The sequence below is a fragment of the Diorhabda carinulata genome, chromosome 4 (assembly GCF_026250575.1).
Source record: "Diorhabda carinulata isolate Delta chromosome 4, icDioCari1.1, whole genome shotgun sequence".
Taxonomy (NCBI): Eukaryota; Metazoa; Arthropoda; class Insecta; order Coleoptera; family Chrysomelidae; genus Diorhabda; species Diorhabda carinulata.
In genome coordinates, this window is record NC_079463.1 from 31,039,916 (window position 1) to 31,063,072 (window position 23,157).

Consider the following 23,157-nt stretch of genomic DNA (forward strand, 5'->3'; position numbering starts at 1 on the left):
TTATCTGGACTTCCTGGATACATTTTTGCGAACTTCTTCAGTTCCTATGAAATTTTTCAATTAACTTTTAAAATTCTACACACTTTGCCACGCATTTCCACTTCCAACAAACTTTTTATAGTCAATTCCAATATAAAATGTCGCCGTCGTTCTAACAGTTCTCGAATTTCTCCTCATTTTTCTATAAATTTTAACTTTCTAGCCAATTTTCGATCAATTCCCTCTTTCTAGATACTTTTTGTGGAATTCCGTCACTTCTTATATAATTTTTAATTATTCTTCGAGCTCTAGTCCAATTGATTTTTAGTATTATACACATTTGTCTAAGCATTTCCACTTCCTCATATCTTTTTTACATATATACGAGTAACTTTTCACTTCTAATATAAATAGACGCCTTCCACATTATGATTTCCTGGTGAATGTACATTTTTTTTATAAATTTTTAATTTTTTTAGACATTTTTTGATCAATTCACTTCCTAGATACACTTTGTGGACTCTCAACACTTCTGTTTTGAGTTTTAGACCACCAGCTTTTTAGTATTTCGGAATTTTAGACATTTTTCTGCGCAGTTTCAACTTCCTAGACCTAGAATATAATTTGTCGCATGTTATCTTAGTAATTTCCAACGAAATGGACATTTTTCTCTATGTGCTTTGGCTTTCTAGTGACTTTTCATTCCAGTTTCTTTTTCTGGATAACTTTTTATAGACTCTTTAGACTTAATAAGTAATTTTTATTCCATTTTCGAGCTCTTAATTGATTATTGATATTATAGATCAAATTTTCCACGCATTTCCACTTTCTAAACACTTTTCCACTCATTTCCGCGTCCCAAATTTCCTAGAAATTTATTTTATATATATATAGCACTAGTTTGATACACATTTTTCACATCTGATTTAAAGACTAGCCTTCCAGCTAGTTATTTTCTATCAACTGGACATTTTTCTTTAGATTGTCGCTTTCTGAAGTCTTTTTAATCAGATCGCAATCTTAGATAACCACTTTCTATATTATTTTCTACACAATTAGACTCCCCACACTTCCTAGACACTTTTCTAATTATAAGGCTCACTTTCCACTTCTAATATGATTTATCACTTTTTACCTATCAATTTCCAACCGACTGGACATTTTTTTATATGTATTTCAATAAATTTTCCCTTTCAGGATTTTGTTTTAAGACTTTCATCGGTTCCTAAGCAAGTTTTAATATATTTTTGAGTTCTAGTCTCGATATTATCACATATTTCCACTTTCTAAACATTTTTCCACGCATTTCCGCGTCCCAAATTTCCTAGAAATTTCTTTTTTAACGTTTATAGCTCTCGTTTGATATACATACTATAATCTGTCCCTTTTTACCTAGCGATTTCCAACCAAATAGACATTTTTCTATATGATTTTTTATTTTTAGAAGATATATAAAAAGTTGTTCCTTTTAGAATACTTTTATATAGATTCTCATCATAATTTTCAATGCAGTTTCTAGTTCTAGTCCATTATATTCACGATATTCTTAACCAGTGTTTCAGAATTTTTTTTTGTAGACTGAATGCTATGAAACACTACAGTATTTGCGATGGGCCATTCAGGTTGTTTTGCGAGATTCCAAAACGTCCAGGGCTCCCCGAGGATCCTGCCATCTGTCGTAGGGAAGTTTTTTTTAACGACGCCAAATTCCCCAGTTGATATTTTTGTCTCTTCAAGCCAAATGTCGCCTTATAATTGAATTTGGTACCGAAATTCAGCGTTGCATTTAAATGGAATACAATTTTTCACGAATTGCCATTTCCTTCACACCCCAGACACTTTTTTTATAGATAAATCAACGTTTGATAGATAATTTTCTCTTATAAGTTATATAATTGCCGTTCATCTGGTTATTTATTACTGACTTAAGATTTCGCTTTCCAGATACTTTTTTTTTGAACTTCCTTAATAATTTTTCACGCATTCTTTTTTTCTAGTCACTTTTCTACGCATTTTCACTTTCTAAACAATTTTTTTCAAGTTAACGGATACTTTCCAGCTCTTGTATGGGTTATCGCCTTCCATAAAATGATTGTCGACTTTCTGGTTACTTCTTAGATACATTTCCATCAATAGATTACAAATCACATAGCATACTTCGATTATATTAATCCAGTAGATCAAATACAATATTTTCTTGGTTTATCAATGGTTTTATTCAATAAATTTGTTGAAAGTGCTGTCAAATATCAATTTTTTTCGACACTAAAAAAAGGTCAAGTATTTATACACAGTATATACTTGAATATATGATATTTTTGTACAAAAACCGCATTCTATTGTTTTAAATACTTCGATCAGTCTGCAGTGATATCGGATTCGGAATGAATCTCTATCGGCTCCGAACAAAGGTAACTGGATGCTCGTTACTTGTCTCATGTTAAACAATTGTGACGTCCCAAATACGTTATATGCCAGTTGATTGGATTTATTTCTACTCATCAGGATTAAATACGTCATTCCTCGCCTTCTAGTTTAATTTGCATGTGCAGGAATGCCTTTTCGTGATCACATATTTTTGTTGTGTTTGTGTCCGCGTCTATCCGTTCGCCCGTGTTTGTATGTGTCGGTTTGTCTGACGAAGGTGAATACGTAAACTTTTAAAAACGCCTACGTGATCGAGCAGTCCGTAAATTGTGTAAAGATAATTGTAACTTTCCTTTAACTTTTGTTGTAAACAAAACACGAAATTCACGATAGGAATTATAGTCCAGAATTTATTCAAAAACATTGTCTTTTCGATCCATGTATATCTCTATAATTTAGACCCTTAGATTTCTTGAAAATAAATTTGGAGATTAAATCCTCTTTCATCACCTTATAATTTAACAGAAATGCATTGATGATATTAAATGTCATACAGATCAGAGCAGCACGGAGACAATCGTCGGCAAATTTCATTCGATTGTTCTTGTATGTTTCAGTGAAAGTAAAAAACAATGTCCAATATGGTTATTGGACTATTTTTGTAATATCTACATTAGCATTGAGGAATCTGGTCATCCCTAACTCGAATATATCTTCCCGTTGATGTAATGGTTGTAAAACTAAGCATCAACAGGAGTTCCATAGGGGCACTGTCGCCTCAACAAACACTTAAAGACGCTAGACCTAGCAGATAATACGGCAGGACGAAACCTCTATCCACACTCTCTCAAATTGTTTAAACTCCAGAGCTCTACACCTGGAAGCGCTTGAAATGGAACACTAAGATCTCTGCCAATTGAATCCATCCCACATTCTAGACTTTTTAAAAGGAGTGGGATTGATGGATCATCTGTAAACACTGGGTTCTCCAGTATCGCAGCAAGAAAGGGGGACATAATAGATCCTTTGGGTCGCAGTGTATACGAGACCCCAAATCATCATACAGAAGAAGGAAGACAGGAAACAGGAATAGACCGCTCATTAAATGGTATATAGATGGTTCGAAATTTCCTCCGAAGGTGGTGTTTGGAGTTTATCATTGTTTACGAAGATGCTTGGAAACGAACAGAGTACTGAATTTTCTCGACATCTCTTGTCAAAGAAAATTTAATAAAATACATAAAAATGAGAACACAGAAAAAGAACCAAAATGCTTTTTGTTAGCGCAGAATTGTCCTTTAAGAAAGATGCTTTCCCATATCTAGTTTCCTTACATGGCATTTTCATTATAAGAAGCACTTTGTGAGGTTAGATCTAGCAAAAACTTTCATAGAGAAAATAGTAAAGATAGAGAAGGCGAAGTAGTCCGGAACGGCTGGCAGAGAGAGAAAGAACATCGGTATACCACTATTTCTCTCTATTCTATCCTGATTAGATCGAAATTACGTCGAAGTTTCAAGTGAGAGGAATGGGAAAAAACGAGAATAACGAGTTTTTGAATTTATTGGCTAGTAGAGGGAGATAGGGAGTGGTAAACCGATACCGCAGTACAATTATACTTATTTGCTACTCTCTCTATATCTTTAATATTTTCTCTATGGTGTATTTGTATTTTCTCACAAGTGTAGAGTAGGAACAAGTTTCTGAAGCTAGCGCAGATACAGAAACTTCTGTAGATAGAAAGCGAGTGTAAAACTTCATTTTACTTACCATCTGTTAGGTGTGATATTTCGTGCTGAGGATGTTTTGTTACTAGAAAGATTTGATGCAAATTTATTTCGTATAAAGTCAAACAATTCCGAAACAAAGTAAATTTAAAAACTGATGAATGTTTTTAACGAAATCTACATGTTTTGATATCTGTAAATAACACCAAAGATAAAAATTCAAATGCAGATGAATTTTCAGATAAAACATGGTATTTCCTCGAAACTTTCAAAATAAATTTGCATACAGAACTTTTAAAATGTCTATGTATATGCATACTTTCATTTCCGTGGCGTCATATTCATGTTGGTATCATTAGAAAATTTCAATATTTAAATTCCACATGATGTAAAACTGTTTTAGTTACATTCTACTTCTACATGATTTACGAGGGTGAGATCAATACATTTAAGACTAGAACAAATATTATTAAAAACCTTTTCATTGTCTATGCACGTCCCAAAACACGTTTCCGTCACTATTATAGTATTTGTGCAGTAGCGATTTGAAACGAGCGTATTTTTTTCTCGATTGAGCGGTGTAAGCGCTTTAGTGATGGCCGAGAGAGCACTGGAGATGACCAGCACCCAGGTCGCCATGGGACTGTTTCATCTCCGGAAATAGTGACCAAAATCAACCAACTTGTGCGTGCAGATCGTCGAATGAGCATCCGCATGGCTGCAAGTGACATATGCGGACAATTCTCTATCTCGTGCGCGTGTTTTTGAGTGGTGTAAGCGCTTTAGTGAGAGCCAAGAGAGCACTGAAGATGACCAGCGCCCAGGTCGCCCTGGGACTGTTTCAACTCCGGGAACGGTGACCAAAATCAACCAAATTGTGCGTGCAGATCGTCTAATGAGCATCCTGATGATTGCCGAAGCTGTAAACGCCGTTAAAGAAACGGTTAGAGAAATTTAACACGTGAAAATAGACATGACAAAAGTCTGTACGAAGTTGGTGCCAAAAAATCTGACTCCTGACCAAAAGCTCTTGCGTCAACGGGTCTGCTCAGATTTCCTTAAAAGGTTAGAAAAAGATCTGCTTTCAAAAGGGACCCGATTTGAGTCTATGGAAGCGGTAAAGCAAAAAACGGCATAGCTACTACATGCCCTCACCAAAGAAGACTTCCAGCACTGGTTCGATCGATGAAAAAAATGTATGGTAAGATGTGTGGCGAGGGGAGAGGAGTATATTGAAGGGGGAGCATTCGAATGCAGAAAAATTTTTATTATAAAATCCTTTTTCGTAACGTATGTGGCATAGATAAGTGGCCTTTCTTCTCTTTATTGTTGTAAGTAACTCTCTTTCATTTCCCATACGTCTAAACACTTTATCGTTAGGTATATTTTGAGTCACAACACAACAAATATATAACTTATTCATAATTATTCTTGATTTTCTTACTTTATTACTATATTACTTTTCATAAGTCCTTATAGTTGTTTCACGTACGCGTCCACATTTTCCTTTGTAGACTTCTTCTTCAACGTATTATAGGCGCTAGGCCTGTAGCTTCCAACTTGTTATCCTTGAAATCCATCCATCTTTTTGGAGGTCTTTCTAAAGGTCGTCGTGTCCCTGGTTTACCGTCTCGTGAGAAACAAATCTTTAAATGATCTTAAACGTAATTTTCACATACCAACTGCCGCAGCTGGTTGAGCAATTATTTTTGGTACACTTCTTAGGAGTAACTTTGAGCTGGTTTGACACTGTAAAGCCAATCAAACAAATTTCTGATAATCAAATCATTACTGCCCTTAAGCACTTATAATTAGTTTCAGGAGAAATTACCAGCCTTTGCAATCTAACACAGATTATTTCGACCATCACAGTATCTTGGGATGTCACATTGGAAATCCAATATGACTTTTGGTGTACTATACGTCACTCATATCAGTTTCAATCATTTCATTTGGATTATTAATGTCATCAAATACAACTTCAGTCACTTGTTATTATTGAGTGAGACATTATTAATCAGTTTATTTTTTGTTCCATCGATGAATCCAAAGAGAAATTGAGAACAAATGCTTTTACCTGCGGCTTCGCTCGCATTGAACCTATTAAATAAGTATCAGAGATCATTACAGTAGAAATGAATCAATATGATTGAAAGCAAGGGTTACAATTTCTTATTTTGCTTAAAAATTACTTTGACTCATCTTAAGTTTCTACAGGTTCTTCTGCTTTACCAAGGAATGGAAGTGAAACTTTACCACTGGAACATCACATTCCAACAGTTTCATCTTTCTAGTGACATTTTTTATTCTTTGAGCCAACAACAATCGAAGGATGATTATGATATTAAATTGAAAGATCATATTGAAACCTAGTAGCGTTAAATAGCGACCAATCCTTCTGCAACTTGAATTCTTCTGGCCTGCGATTGTTCTGGCGTTTCTCTGAACCAACTCGTACTTGAAGAGGAGTTTCAGCTGCCCTCAAAACACTTTGTCGCTCTGCTTGCTGTTGTCTTCTTTACGTAAACCGAAGCTTCTTGATTTCGTGCTGCACGGAACTTTGCTTCCGAGGCATTTTTAAAGAAGAACAGAGTAAGAATTGAAACCAAAAAGTTAGATCTGAAATAAATAATAGCATGTAACGACAGAAATGACACCTAACGAACTGAAACTATAGTCAATTGGATTGGATATTGACGTGACCTTTGGTAATAATGTATTACAGTACTGACGGTTGGAACTCCATTTCTGGAATACTAGATGGCGTCGAGGAAGCTAGATTTTGAGATTTTTGACAAAAAATTGTTTCATATCTCGTTAAAAATATGTTATTTCTAATGTTTCATGATGATCGGTTAAGTAGTTTTCGCGTAAATATTAGTAAGAATTGTGTATCGAATTTTTCTGATCTTTGAAGACAACCCCTGTAGATTGCACGTCAATTTTTCTCTAGTATAATTCCAAATGTAAAACTTTTCAGACATATTTCGTGGTGGTAGATAGTAATTTTTTACATGCAAATGAAAACAAGTCGCTCGGGTTTTCATACATGGTCTTAAAATGTGATTCAAGTACACTGAAAAAAATCTACAAGAGAAATTTTTACTCTATAATATCCTGGTTTTTTATTAGGAAATATATGAAAAAATATTCATCGCCATTTTGTCCAGACAATAAAATGGAAGGCGAATAAAATTCTTCGTAATAAAAATTATAATAGCACTAGTCACTAATCTCAAATTGACATTTTTTTTCTGGTTCTCCTTCAGTTTTTCATTGTGTAGTTTAATAATAAACTGCTTTAGGCGTCTCTATTATGGAGTTGGCTGATTTTTAGATGCACAACTTTCCATCTACGGATCATATTGAAATGCAAATTTTAATGAAGTTTTTAATCTCTGGTAAAATCCTCGATATTAATACTGCTTTTCTTTTTTACAGTTCGCTAATGACGGCCCCAATGGGGAATCCATGTGCTTGCAGGGACCCGATTGTTTTATGGTAAGTATCGTCCTTACATCCAGCGCTTATTATCGTCAAAAAATCAACTTTTCGTTTTTAAAATTAATAAAAACAATCATCACTCAATCGTTTTCTATAATCTATAAAACAGATAGGATCAGTTTATAGTATGCTTTCTCAAAAAAATCGAATGGATTATATTGATTAAACATTTTCCAAAGCCGAAATAAGGAAAAATTTATTCAGTAACCTACCCAAAAATCCTCAATTTTACCTTTAAAATTTCAAAACTCAAATAGAATTATTTGTTTTAGACCGGAGTTCTTCACTTCCTAATAAAGATGGTTTCTTCACTTTCTGATAAATTAAAACTTCGAATAAATCGAGTTACTTGCCAAATAAGTCAATTAAAGAGTTTAGTAGAAACTTCACCTAAAATATTATACATCAAAAGTGTTTGTTTATCATACCTATATATGATTAGTTCATTTTTGGAAATGTTTGTCATACAAATAATCAAATATTTAATATGGATGCTGGATGATGAAATTTGTTTACCGTTTTCTTTTTCCTTTCCTATCAATTATTTTCAATTTTCTTATTCAATACAGAGACGATTGTTTTATAGACATCTTTCGTAGTGTTACCAACAGTAGACTATTTGTTGAGTACATAATAAAGTGACAAATACTTATTAGTTATTTCGGATTTAAACAAACTATGGTGAAGAAACGGTAAACATTTATTCAATTAAAAGTTTTGCGGCTAATAACTATTTGTAACTTTATTAGAACGTGTAAAAACCGGACCTTATACTGTTTACTTTTCTATTATTCATTATCTAACTAGGCTGCCGTTTTACTAGAAACTTTTATCTTTCTCTGGCTCTACCTAATCCTCAACAATGTTATTACCTATTTCCTTTTCGTCTTATTCATCATCACTTTTCAATTTTAATTTTTTCTATTCAATTCATTAACCCTTAACCAGAAAGGTGGGACTTTTAGTACACCGGGAAAGTGGCGTCTACTATTGTTGGGTGCTAGGAACATAACCCTAAAACTAACCAGTATCTAGTATTTTGTCGCTGACTGCATCAATCCATAAATATTTTAACAAGTGTCTATAAATTTATTGAAAATTAATAAACCCGCGGGATCTTCTTGCTTGCGAGTAACCTCAAAGCTGATAAATGAACGGAAAATCATTTTTGGCTCGATATTACTCGAAATATATCACGTTTAAGCCAGGTCTTCATTTTCATGACGTGATTTGAGAACAGTAAAATTCAAACCGCTAGAAAAGTTCGAGTTCAACCAAATCACATTATCTTATATTATTCGTATCTTTTCTTACCCAATGTATATTTTGTATGAGTTTGTGGTTTGACGTTATTTTAATAACATTCCTCATTTGCCTTTTTCAAAGTTTCCGAGATCCCGTTTCCACCATCAGTGTCCTCTTCCTCGTTTTCTGAACTTCCGAAGGTACCCTCACGATCGGATTGTATGTAATCATCTAGGATTTCGTCTATATCATTCGCATTATCTTTGGCTTCATCAAACCACTGCTCAGAGTTTCTTCAAAGCTTTAACCACCATAACACAACCTCCTTGATGGTTCAGTCATTATTTATAATTCAATAAATAGAAAGGTGGTGTGTGGCAGACCGTGAAGGTCAAATATTTTCGCGTAGTAGTTTGCAAGAATCCAATTTTGCGATTATATTTCATCTGTGTATATAAAAGTTATGGTTATGTATGATTGAAAATTTGACAATTAGTAGTTTTGAAACTGACTGGTTGATCTACTGGCTTTCATTAGTGCTATGTACTTGGTGTTTATAGCAGTACCACATTGACAATTTCTATGTTAGTTATCAACTTCCTGTTTCCTCCCCAATTCCACCAACATCAAATTCTTACAGCTCAAAGAATGGTTAATGGTTAATCTTTTTTGCGGGTTGGAAAATCTTCGAAAGACGATTTGGGGAGAGGTCCCAGGTGAGTTGGATTCGTTCGGTTATCCCGACGCCAAACAACTGAAAATCTTCCGTTTTATTAAAAATTATAGTTTGATTTTGACCCTAAATCAATGAAATTAATGAAAATAGTTCAAAAAACGATGGAACACAACAAATAAATGTTGTAATGTGTAAAATGGTGGAAATTTAAGAATTACCCAACTCCAATTTATAAATCCGATTAAAAATCGACCACCTATTCCATCGTGCAAATATCGGCCGAAGGCGATGCTTCTACGGCCTCTCGAATGTGTAAGTATACTTTGGGAAACAATCGTTTTTGATATTGATCTTTTCAGTAGCGTCTTAATCACTATAATTGTGTCTTGCGCCTTGTAATTTCATTTGCTCCGGGATAGATTCATTTAACACTATCTGTTACCGGCAACAACGTCAATACATATGTGTGCACTAGGCCAGAATACGATCATTCTGTGCTTTCCAACAAACGACTTTCTTATTCAGAGTTTAAAGGTAAACTTACCAACTGTTCCAGAAATTCCTCAATTATTTTCATATTATGTATGTTTGAAGTATTACTTTCGAGTAATAATTGAAGCTTAGTTTTCGTTTGTAATAATTTTTGGGATTTGCGATCTTATACTGGCCTACAGATCTCATTTGTACACTATCTCTCACATATTCTCTGCATCTCTTGTACATAATGCAGATGTATTGAAGGTAACTACTACAAGTTGTTCCCTACTTTGATGCAAGATAGGAATATAATTATTATAGAGGTGTGAGATACATATAAAATTACATCTAATAATTAATTATATTTCAAGCATTCTACAATGCAAATTCGAGATTGTAATGGTTGGTATGTAGATAACTGTCATTGGTTAATTCTTACCAAGCTATTAGAGTGTTTAAAAAGGTATAATTATATAACATCAATTTTTAAATGAATAGATCTGATAAAAGATAATATTTTTTATTTCATTTGAAAGAATTTCACGTAGAGACAAAGACTATAAGAGAATTATTTCATTCCGTTTGTATTGGTACATTCAAGAAGGAAAAATCTTATTTATAATTCCGATTTTCGATTATTTTTCCTAACATAGAATAATCATTTTTCAACAAGGACTTCTTTTAAGTCTATACAGTTTTTCCAGCGAAGCTCTTATCTCTATAATCCTTTCTTCTACGAATGAAACGTTGAAGTTAAACAGTTCCTTGCCTCGCCGAAAGACGCTCATTTTGTTATTTGAAAAATGGATTTATCCAAATAACCTAAACATGGAAAACCAGTGATTATACTAAGGACAATTACCATTCGAGCGGAAAATCTGCGTCTGGTGGAATTGAGAAGGTTTAATGTACTTCAAAAATCTTCCACCTCTACTTATTTAAATATTACGGCGTGTGAATCCAAAGAAAATGTTGAAAAAGCCTAACGATTTGTATTGTTTCTACAGACTCATGTTTTTTAAATCTTTAACATCAATCTGCACTAACTGAAACATTTAAGTAAACCTCTGCAATCCGCTTTCAACAATTACCAATAAGATTTGAAGTTTTTTTAAGCTTTACAATTCCCAAAGTCAAAACTGGTGGCCACTTCTGAATTATAAAATAATTAGCGTCGTTGGCTTCCCTACCTTAGCGGATACCTGTAATTTTCACCAATCTTCGGTGTTGCAGGTTTTCTGGGGTTTTCCTGAAACATAGTGAACTGGTTCACCATCCAAATCCAAACCTATACACCCCTACCTAAATAAACAAATCTATCACATTCTCCGCAGAGTCGTTTTTTCATCGAGCCTTTTTCTTCTTTTCTCTTTGTGTTGCAGGTCACATCATCCAACATCCTAAATCCACCACAACTCCTAGCCTGAAGAGGAATCCTTCCTATATCAAGTCCAAACCTAATATATCCCTCACGTAACATAAATAACATCCCCATACCAATCACAAACAACCTAACCCCGACTAGATGTTTTGTGAGGACTCCATAAGGACCTTCTTAGGTAATTTTGCAACTTAATAAGGTACAGGTCAGGATAACATGACTAGGACCTAATGAGGGTGTATCGCAGATCACTAATGAGGTTTATCTTACACGGTCCTTGTCAGGATTCTGATTAAAATTACCTCTAAAAGATCCCGATCTTGCTACTGAAGTTATCCTTTTATGTATGGACTATATGAAGTAGCACGGATCTCTAGGTAGTCTGGAAAGTAACAGTTGCAAACAAATTTTTTATTTGAATACTTTATTGATCATAGAAACTCATCAGGTGATCCTGAGAGATTTATTTCAAGGGTTTAGTCTGATGCGACTTAAGCATGAGCATCAGGATTGCTCTAATAAGGTAAACCTTGTTTTAACGTGATATTTCGATGTTTCAAGGAAATAAGGAAAAATTCTAGTAGGGACAAACCTGTCTTTTTCTCGAATTGACACTCTTCTTGCTTAAGCTATCTTCTTCTTCAAGTGCCTGCTTCATTCTAATGCTTCACGTACATGGAACCAATCTCGAAGGTTTTTCAACCATGAAAATCTTTTTCTATCCAAGCCGCGTCTGCTTTCCATGATCAGCTGTAACAAGGCATATTTTTGATTTCTAAAAATGTGGCCAAAGTAGCTTAAGCTATAAGACTCATAAATTGTCTCATTTTTTGTAAGCCACACATCATTGCCTTCTGAAATAATACTATATTGATTTTTTTACGAGTGACAAATGATTTTAATCGAATATATTACATCTAGAAGTGAGTTTATAATTAATGAAACAATTAATTCTTTAATTATAGATCGAACCCACCGTTCTTTCTAATCAAATTACCGTTATCTTCTTATTGAAGCTTTAATGTGCTTTAAAAACTGCCCGTAAACTACCAACAAAGTTTCTTTAAAATGACAGTAATTGCATACTTGAGATGAACTTTCTAATTAGATAGTAAAAAAATTATTCAATAAAATTTGCTCGTAATTATACAACTACCTAAAGTAACGGTAATATAGTTTTTATACTTTTTTCCGAATAATACGAAATTAAATGGTTATTCTTTTGAATGAAACTTTTTCTTGTAACCCTTAGAATAACGTGTTATCAACTTCAACACGCAACTCCCTTTATTACATACAGGATAACCGTTCGCGAGGTATTTCAAGAAACTTCAAAGTTGTAGATGCTTCGATTTGCTCGGTTCTCTTTTAGGCCAGTTTCACTACATAAACAATAAATTTTTATTTAAAAGATGTTAGGAATTACAGAAATGTTTTTTCATCATCCATATTATCAATATTTCTTTCTGGTTATGCGAAAAATCATCAACATTTCACATTAGCAGCAAACCCGATTGTTTATTGGATTTTAAAAACATTTTTGAAAAATAGTTTAGTTCAAAAATATTCATAAGATGATTTGGTTAGCTCAGAAAGCTATTATTACTTTTCTATAGCACTGAAGTACTCTTTTCATTTCGTGCTACTCTGTTTCTGATTTTTGTGTGCTAAAATTTTTTTGGACGTTAAGGCGCGTCCACACTGGAGCAACATTTTTCATCATAATACAACAAAAACTTGTTACAACATAAAATGTTTATATTTGTTGGAATATGTTGAAGAATAAAGAATAATATGAAACAAAGTGAAACATTTGTCAATATTGCTTCGATGTGGACGGATTGTTGTAAATTGAGTGACTAGACAGTAGACAGACTGCCGCCTGATGGCGTTTAAGTGGACTTCAGAGAATTGTTTAAATTTAATTGACAATTATGGACAACATCCATGTATTTGGAATCCTAAAAATGTTAAAGATAAATACAGAGAATCAAAAAATGATGCATGGAATGCAGTTTGTTCAGCTGGAGGGTGCTTATCTCAGGAAGAGGCGAAAAGAAAAATCCGTAACTTGGTGGCTGAGTTTTATAGAAAGGAAAGGAAAGTGCAGCCGTCCTCCATATTCTCCTCTTTTCTTCAAACTTGGACGGACCCAAGTCTTCCTCCATCATGTCACAAAACTACAACAGTGTGGACAGAATGTTGTAGTCAACTGAATTTGAGATTCGACAAGTGCAAACATTCATTAACATAGTTGGACTAGTATGGTCAGTTTGTTTTGTGTCAATGTTTGATGAATTTAAACATTTAGCAACATAAAATTGCTACAAGTTGCTCCAGTGTGGACGTACCTTTAGATATGCATATTTCGCAAAGAAACTTATCATCAACCTAGTTTGTGTTTGCTAAATTTTGAAGTTATTGAAGAAAATACACTTCCTATTCCTCAACAGCATCAATTCTATCAGTGTTGCCATACATCAAACTTAAGTAGCAACCCTCGTAGACCCGGATGTTTATATTTGATTCCAATTACTCTAAATATTTTCTATTCTGCGTCTACGATTACCCCAAAATCATTTTGAGTGTCTCAAATTCAAACTAAAAAGTTCGCTTATCTTTAAATTGTAAGTTTTTAGTGTCTAAAATGGGTCACAACTTACCGGATATTTATCCGAGTTGTGAATAGTTATAGATAATTCCTTCTCTCCTGGCCTAATGTCTTTACGATACGAAACTAACCCCCCAGAGAGAGATGCCACTCCAAGATAAAGGCGTCAGCGAACTGAAGATTTACTTAGTTTAATCTCTTAAATGATATCTTTAAGGATCAAACGATCCCTTCAAAGACGACTAGTGACTTTCCTCTGATTAATATTGTTTCTTTTGATCCTTTTGTAAGTATATAACGCGAGAAAATAAATAAAATCGGTTTGACTTTGAATTATTTCGGTTTTAATTCAAAGTATAAATCTAGAAACGTGTATTAACAATAGTTGTATAAAAATTCTTCTCGAAACGTGACAAGTACAACGACTTGTTGGTAATAAAGTTGCAAATAATGCATCATCAATCATATTCAACTGACAAATTTGTTCAACACGTACAATACAACGAAAGACGGCACTCAGTCAGAGCCATACTGACCCAACGTCGAAAAAGCCTCTCTAGAGGACTACCAAACTTATTTTTGAATAAAATTGATGATAAATGGTTCATGAGGGGGTTAAAAACTAGTAGCGCTGCCTTTGTAAAAGATTTTTGATTGAATAGAATAGATTAAAAATTATTAAGAGCAAATAGTCTATTAAAATTGGCTTGGAAACAAGAAGATTTTCGAAGAAAAATAATGAGTAAATGCCACATGTTTTTTCTTGTTTAGTACGCCAATATTGTGAAAAATGAAAGTGATAATTTTTGGTGGAATTGTTTATATCACTGTTTAAATTTGGCCAAATGAATTTCAATCTAAGGAAGAAATTGTTGATATTAAAAAACCAACAAAACTACATTAGAAACGATGGAAGTTTCCCATCACGTGACTAATATGTCAGCACCAATATTTGTATGAATCAAATGACAATTTTTGTCAACGCAGTAGGAAACTGACTTTGACATTTAATAAATTAACAATAAATACGTTGGACGATGTTCTGGTGATCCATAGATGTCGTGTGTACGTCTGGATGCAATTGTGTGGTTCCTTGCAACAGGTCATTATCCACAAGGTACAAACTCTGTCCTTGGTATATATTGTTTCGGCTGAAATATCCCTGAGAAGCAGCTGAAAACCAGGGTTTCAAAAATCGATCTGAGTTTCCGAGAAGGCAACATGTCTGACGTTTGGTATATGGAAGTTTAAATTTACGATGATTTCGGTATTAATTAAATTTGGAATTTTACAACAAAACTATTTGATTAGAGAACCATGCAGAAGCCCGTCGTGGATATCCCCTGCGCGATTTGCTTTATTGGCTTTCAGATTTTCTCGAAGATCTTTTGGCAGACGAAACATTGTGAAAGTTTATTGAAATTTTTGTTAGGAAGTCTTTGACAATGGGTATGTCGACTGTCATGTAACCACGAGTTGCTAGGAAGTTTCGGGTGCGGAAATTTTGTTCGGTACCAAGTGATAAAAATGACCCTTGCGGAACTCCAGTATTTATGAGGTTTGGTCCCGCCATGCTTTCATTATTTTTGATGTGAAATATTTTCTATTGGTTAAATGGGATGCAAAATGTTAATCAAATAATTTGGTATCTTCAAATTTATCAATTTATTAATGAAATCTTCGATCGGTAAAGAGTCAAAGGCTTTTCGGATGTCGATAGCGGCCATGATATAATTAAAAATTTGTATTTGAATCCATATTGATCGGGGGGTAAAATTTTTTGTTATTCTATAAAGTTTTGCAATCTTTTTATTTTATCTATTACCTTTACAATATTATTGAGAAGAGATATAGGTCTGTAACTATCCACGTAGCATGGCTGATTATTAGTTTCGATAATGGGAACGATGTTGGCAATTTTGAGCTTTAGAGCAAAATTTACGATATGTGCGAGTTGCACTAGAGCTTTTTTAATTATGATATTGACTGTGCCATCTATACCAGAGCAGTTTTGTTTTTTAAATTGGAATATTATGTTTATTTCAGTGCAGGTTGTAAGGTGCTTTGAATTCCGTGTATTTAATATGTTTAGGTGGTTACGTATTATATTTGCGATGTTATCGTGTTTATTTATATGTTGAAAAATCTTTAGATTGTACAGATTGACCTCATTTATCTTTGTGGGCAAGTGTGAGTTAAATCTAATATTATTTAGGTTTAAGGAATATGAAGTAGACCTCGTTTAAGTAATTCTCCTTGTTCTTCACCTATATGAATTTGTTCAACTGTGTCCGAAACGAGAAAGTATGTAAAAGAGGTAGAGAAGTTGACTGGCCATAAAAACTTTGTTCAAAAATTGGAGAGTCAGATTATTTTTGGGGTTGTAGCGTATACGAAAGGAATCAAATGTGCCGGAAATTCCAACATTTATTTTTCATTTAAATATCAAAGCTTTCAGAACATCAAAAAGGGTAAAAAAATATTTTTACGATGTTTAATTCTGGCCTAACCCAAAACTAAATAAAAAGATTTTATAGTTGAGCATATTTATGCAAAACACTCCATTATATTTATGAAATTATTGAAACAAAATACAAAACAAAGTATCTACAAAATTTCAAAACATCCTCTTACAATTTTTTTTTCTAAAATAAAACTAAAAATAGTCTGTTTTATCAAAATGTATACCAGTTCCTGGCACCAAAGCTTAAGACACATTATGAGGTTTAGCCATTGAATAACGAGACTGCGCGTCTAGAGGGCGCCCTAGACGGGGGCGGTATCTTTGTAAATCCGAAAACACGTTTCCGTCACTATTATAGTATTTGTGCAGTAGCGATTTGAAACGAGCGCGTTTTCAATCTCAAATTTCTCGTTGAATTGAAAAAAACTTGAGTGCTATAAATTGTTGGAAGAGGCCTATTGCGACAATTCTCTATCTCGTGCTCCTGTTTTTGAGTGGTGTAAGCGCTTTAGTGAGGGTCGAGAGACCACTGAAGATGACCAGCGCCCAGGTCGCCCTGTGACTGTTCCAACTCCAGAAATAGTGACCAAAATCAACCAAATTGTGCGTCCAGATCATCGTATGACCATCCGGATGATTGTCGATGCTGTAAACGCCGATAAAGAAACGGTTAGAAAAATTTTACACCTGACAAAAGTCGGTGCGAAGTTGGTGCCAAAAAGTCTGACTTCCGACCAAAAGTTTTGGCTCAGATTTCCTTGAAAGGATAGAAAAATTAGAAAAAGATCTGCTTTGAAAGGGTTCCGATTTGATTTATGGAAGCGGTAAAGCAAAAAACGGCAGAGCTCCTGAAGGCCCTCACCAAAAAAGACTTCCAGCATTACTTCGATAGAATATTTTTTATAATAAAACCCTTTTTCGTAACCAGTCTCGGTATTTAATAGCCACACCTCATATATACATGAGGATTGATTTCATTATCAATATTCTAGAAGTGAATCTAAATATTTACCGAATATGTAATAAGAAATTACCTATAGTCTATTTCAGACAGGTATAGAGTAATAAAATGGGGAATTTCGTTCAGTTCAGCTCCATTTCGGTGACGGCCATAGGTGTAGGTCTTGAAATAGTAATTTTGTAATATTAAAATTTCAAGTAATTGTGTAAGAGAATTAGGAAAAGTATGTTTTCTAGCCTGAAGTGTCAATATCGAAATATTGTGTAGGAATTACTTAGGTAGTAGATTATACAGTTACGTTTTGCGTTTAACAGGTACCGTTTAACCTTCTATTAGTGCCTAATTCCAACCCTATTTCAGATTAGGCTTTCCTTTTTACGAGTATCCTACCGGTACGTCTTTGGCGCACTATTTTCAGTCTTTGTGAATGGATAACAATAATTTAACCCCATATATTGAGCCCAAACCGGGTGGGACTACCTGCACTTGATAAAAAGAAAAAATTTCACAATGAAATCAATGTCAAACTATGAAAGTGGCTCAAATATTCGTTGGGTCACTCCGTGGTCCCCTTTGCATACCTAATGAGGTTTTATTACTCTATACCTTTCTAAAATAAACTATAGTAACAGTTTTCACTTATTTTATTACTGGCAAAAAAACAGGACAACTCCAAAAGCCAAAAATATCGAAACTGTCCCGTTCAAAACGGGACGTACGGCCAGCTAACAACAGACATATATTTTTCAAATTAGCATATTAAATAATTTGAAAATATTGTGGAATATACATTGTATGTTATCGAAAAAATCTTCTATTGTATCCTCAACTACCAATAATATATTAAAAAACTACATAATTTTTATTCAAAACTTTATTTTCTATCAATAATAACGATGATAAAGTTTATGAAATTTATAATGACAGCACACGTAACGTGCTTAGAGCTCTATCATATGTTCTTGTAGCAATATACGTGAGAATTTTTTGAGAAATCGTATCAAAAGTTAGCTAGAAATTGCAGCGATAACTCGTCCACATTTCATCGATGATTGATCGGAAGGGGAAGCAAAATGTTGTGTTCAAGACGATGTCGAATGAGATTCTGTCGTCATAATTTTATTTTTCATAAGAGATTGATAATACATAGTGACATTTTTCCAATAAAAACTGTTATAAATGACGCTCGAAATAGGCTGTAACTACTTTTATCAACTGAAGCTACATCGAAAATTGGGGTTTTTTTTTTGAAATTTTGTCAGTCGTAGATCATGTAAATTACATTTCATAAAGATAGAAAAAGATATCGAGATAGACCAAATATTACGATACAGATTATTCTATAATAATATTTGGGTTTTATTATTCTCTCGTACATAAAAATAGACTATAACTGGTATCTTTTCTTTTGTTCAAATTTCTTTCACTGATTTAACTTGAGTCTGTCTTTATTATCTTCTAACTTATCCTTAAGTTCATCATTTCCTTCGTGTCTTCCTTCTTGAGCTCTATTCCATCTTTGTTTTGGATAGTCCGGTATAAACTGGGATCTAAAATACAATACATATAGCATAAAGGTTTTTAACTTCATATTCACGCGTTTATTTTAAATCTTTGAACAAAAAATTTAAATACTCACTTTGTTTTGTTTTTTCGAAAACGTATACGTATTGTAGTTTCAATTTTTAGTCCTGGGAAGTTAGAAAACCGTTCAACTTGTCCCCAAGATGCAACCACGCAACGTGATCCCACATATTTTTTCCTTCCACCGTCTCCACGAATAATTTCCTCAATGAAACAACAATCCTTCGACGCCTAATTATCTTATACCTAACCCAGGTATTTCCAAGTCACGTTTATTTTGTAACCTTCTTATTGTCATAATTAACTTAATTCACTTCGATATATCTTTAGGAAAAACCAACGTATCTACATATCTCTACTTTCTGCATTGTTTCATGGCATTGTATTTCTTATTTATACGAACGCAAGATGTTTTGGATCGAAGCGAGCAGATTTCGAACGTTTATATCTACGCTGCTTCTAGAGATTCGACGGGCGCGAATTGGTATATTTGTATATAGTAGTAGTTTATCGAACATTAATGATTCACCATAATCGACTAGCCTTTTTAATCAGGTATAAGTTTTGCATAAAGAATTACGTTTTATTACTCTCTCGTGTATAAAAATAGACTATAGAACTGTTAGTTGAATAAAATGAATATAGGTAGAGAATCATTAATGCTGTACGTCAACAAAAAACAATTAATTGTTCTAGTAAATAATACGAACAACAAACAAATATTGATTGAGTTTTCAACGATACTTGTCGTAATCATCTGTAAATATACAACTCACCGCAATGCTTTGTGTAATTACCTAAGAAATGCATGGCGTATTGTGGTTTCATCGTGTCTAGTATAGATCGCGATAGTCTTTGCCGGAATTGGAGGAATCGACACGACCACAGTGTATTATAACCGTCAACGCTGATCAGATCTGCCCATCTAGAAGGCCAATTTAATGCAATTCCACTTTTTCTTCCTTATAGACCTTTCTTCTGTTAGATGCAGATGTTTCTCGACTAGAAATAACACTTTATCGTCTCGGAAGAGAAGACACGAACTCTATTTTCTCGATTCACGATTTTTCGTTTTATGAAATTTCGATTATTTTTTATGTATGTACAAATTAAGAGGATAATCGATAGATTGTTGGGTTTTAAAATTGAAATTAAATAGTGGATTTTTAATAGAACGAAAGTTATTTTTTTTATTTTGTTGAATGACTGATATATCTTTAACTATAAAAAGAATTAGAGTCTTTATTAGTTTGGAAAAATGTACAGACTTCTTACAAGCAGTATCTACAGTTGTTGGTGTCATTATTTTGATACAATCACAATATTCTACTCTTATTTACTATTTCTAATTAATTTTTTCAATTGGAGTATTGACAATAGTAAAAAAAGGCCATGTTCTAAAGGGAAACGCATTATAATAGTACACGCTGGAAGCAATAACGGTTTATTTTTCTTTATGACTTTGAAATTTCGTTTTCCACGGTATATAAAACGAATGGGGTACAAAAAGAGTTCACGTCTGGTACCCAGTTTAAACCAAACTCCTTTATATTTTACTCGTCTATTTACGTTTTATAAGATATACCTTCTTTTAAAAGTATTTGTAAAAATAATAAATTTATAATATGAGGTATTTACGCCTATGGTACATTAAACAAAATTGTCGGCAAGTATTTTTGTATAAATTTTTATAATCTGCAATTGATATTGGAAGAACTATAATACAAACAGCAGAAACTAACAGTAACAGTTTAGTTTTAACAGTTTAGATTTGTATGAAAATTTTTTTGTTTAAAATAATATTTATGGTCACTTGTTTTCGAGTTTTATGCTTAGTTTGATTTTTTTGCGTGGTTCGCGACCCTGCAAAACTATTAAAGTATCACAGTAGCACAATGCCTGATATTGGTATTGTTATAAGCAAACAAACGACAAAAAATGGGTCTGATTATTCGAATAGCTAGCTGGTTGAATTGTCGAGTTGCAGAATTCGCCACAACACCTAGGGGTCGTAATTCATCGAGTATGAATGAGTATTGTTTCAATGACAAATATCACAATTTGCTTTTGTTGATTTATCATCGTATCCATATATACATGCTTTTCAAACGTATATATCTGTATAATGCTTCTAGTTTTTAGGGGTCGTAATTCAATTTTATTACTACTTTCCAAACTCAGGTTCAGGTTTAAAATCGCTATAAAACGGAAAGACTACAATAATGTTCGTACATTCGTAATAACAAATTTTTGTTCGTGACTTTTCAGTAATAAACATACAATGCCGGTACAAAATCAAGCTCTTAATCATCGATAAGTTTGACATTTTTATTTTTTTCTTGTTTTAAAATAATAATAATAAGATATATACAGTGTTATGTTATAAAGAACATTTATAGGCCAAGAGCCCGTACGGAAACAAATATTTTTTTTTAATATGTTCAGGGGTGTCCCCTGAATGTAAATCCAAGTGGGCGTCATGGGAGGGGGGGGCTTTACTTCAGCCGCCATCTGAAAAAACATGTTTTATTAAATATCTCGCGAACCGCGTATCGCACCACAAAAATTGTACAGATCATTAACATAGATAATAATATTTGCCGTCTTTTTTATTTGAAACTTTTTTTTGTATAACGCATAGATTTTTAATTGTAGCGCTCCAAACTTTTTTCAATATGGTTTTTGCTAAATATTTAGTTACGCTACATCGTAAGAATTGTTATTATTAACTTCTTGTTGCTTGTTTTATGCTATTTTATATTGTATATTTAAATATATTGTAATATTAAAAATAATTTCTTTTTCAATAGAAAAGTATGAAGCTTGGTATTCAATTTGAATTTTCCATTTTTTTAAATTTAATGTGAATATCGCTAAATCGTTTGTTACAAATTTTTTAAAATACTGTGTACTGCACTTTATTTTCTCTTCAAAAAAAACGGACTCAAACATTTGTTATAATACAAAAAGTGTCGCATTATTTTACGGGGCGAGTTTTATTTTTTTCGATGTCGATAAGACACTCATCGTCTTGTGAATCTGACTCTTCTGCCTCCGGCATATCCGAAGGTTGGATCTTCTTCGAGTTCGTTACCGATGGCATCTAATATGTCTAGGAAGTTGTCGCATGTTTGGCCACTGCAACTTGAGCAAATAATGGAACATTTCAGATCAGCTTTTCGGCATCCGCAGGCAGCTCCGCAATTTTTGGTGCATTTGCACGATATTATTTGCAATAAACTCGACGGTGCGGAAGCCATAGCAGTTCAAATTGGTTCTTGTGCAGCTCGCTTCCAACCCCATATTATTATCTACAATTTTCGCAAGATATTTAATAAAACGTATTTTTCAAGATGACGGCTGAAGTGAAGCCCCCCACATGACTCCCACTTGGATTTACATTCAGGGGACACCGCTGAACATATTCAAAAAAAATACCTGTTCCTGCACGTTTTTTTCAGAACCTACTTTTTTGGTTGGGGGTCTTGGACTATTGTTTAGATACTACAACCTTTCAAAGCACATGATTCGCTTATTTTCTCTTTAATCGTTTATTGGTTTTACTATTTTTTATCCCAATTCGTCTTCTATATCCTTCTTCTAGATTTTACATATTATATTAACGTTTTTTTGTATGAGTAATTTTCTCAGTTCCTTTTCCTACATACATCAATTTCCTAACAAATTGTTTTTAAACCCCACATATTAAAAACTACCCTAATAACAATAGATATATATTAAAAAATAGTTTTAATAATGCCGTTCAAACAAAACTTCTCGTTTTGTTAGATTTTATCGATATAATTTCCATTTTATTATTCTCAAAAACTTTCCCAATCTTCAAATGAATAATGAAGATAGAGACCAAAAGTTTTTGGATTAATGTATCTACTTAAAATGTAAACGCGAATCGTAAATATTGAGATCTGTTATTTCAATATTTTCCCCCTTGTTCATTTTATTGCTTACAAATAAGTTCGGGAATAGTTTGAAAGTCCATTATTCATATTTCACATTTGTCTGATCACGTGATTTGCTTACTACCGCTTACGAAGTACTACAAAATACTAAATCAACCTCTAGTGAGGAATGCCAGATGAAATAACGGCATTCTTCTAAGGAAAATAGTAAAGTAAACTTCATCATTAGAAGAATCATTATCCTCGGTATTTTTTTCTGTA

General features: G+C 33.3%; 1 protein-coding gene across 1 annotated transcript in view; it reads left to right on the forward strand.

The window, feature by feature from the left end:
* The window catches only part of LOC130893242 (uncharacterized), a 176,034-nt gene that overhangs the window by 86,404 nt on the left and 66,473 nt on the right, over positions 1-23,157 (forward strand). Inside the window, exon 2 of the mRNA XM_057799169.1 lies at positions 7,515-7,574. Within this exon, the coding sequence (XP_057655152.1) occupies positions 7,515-7,574 (60 nt within the window). The remainder of the gene's footprint in view (positions 1-7,514; positions 7,575-23,157) is intronic.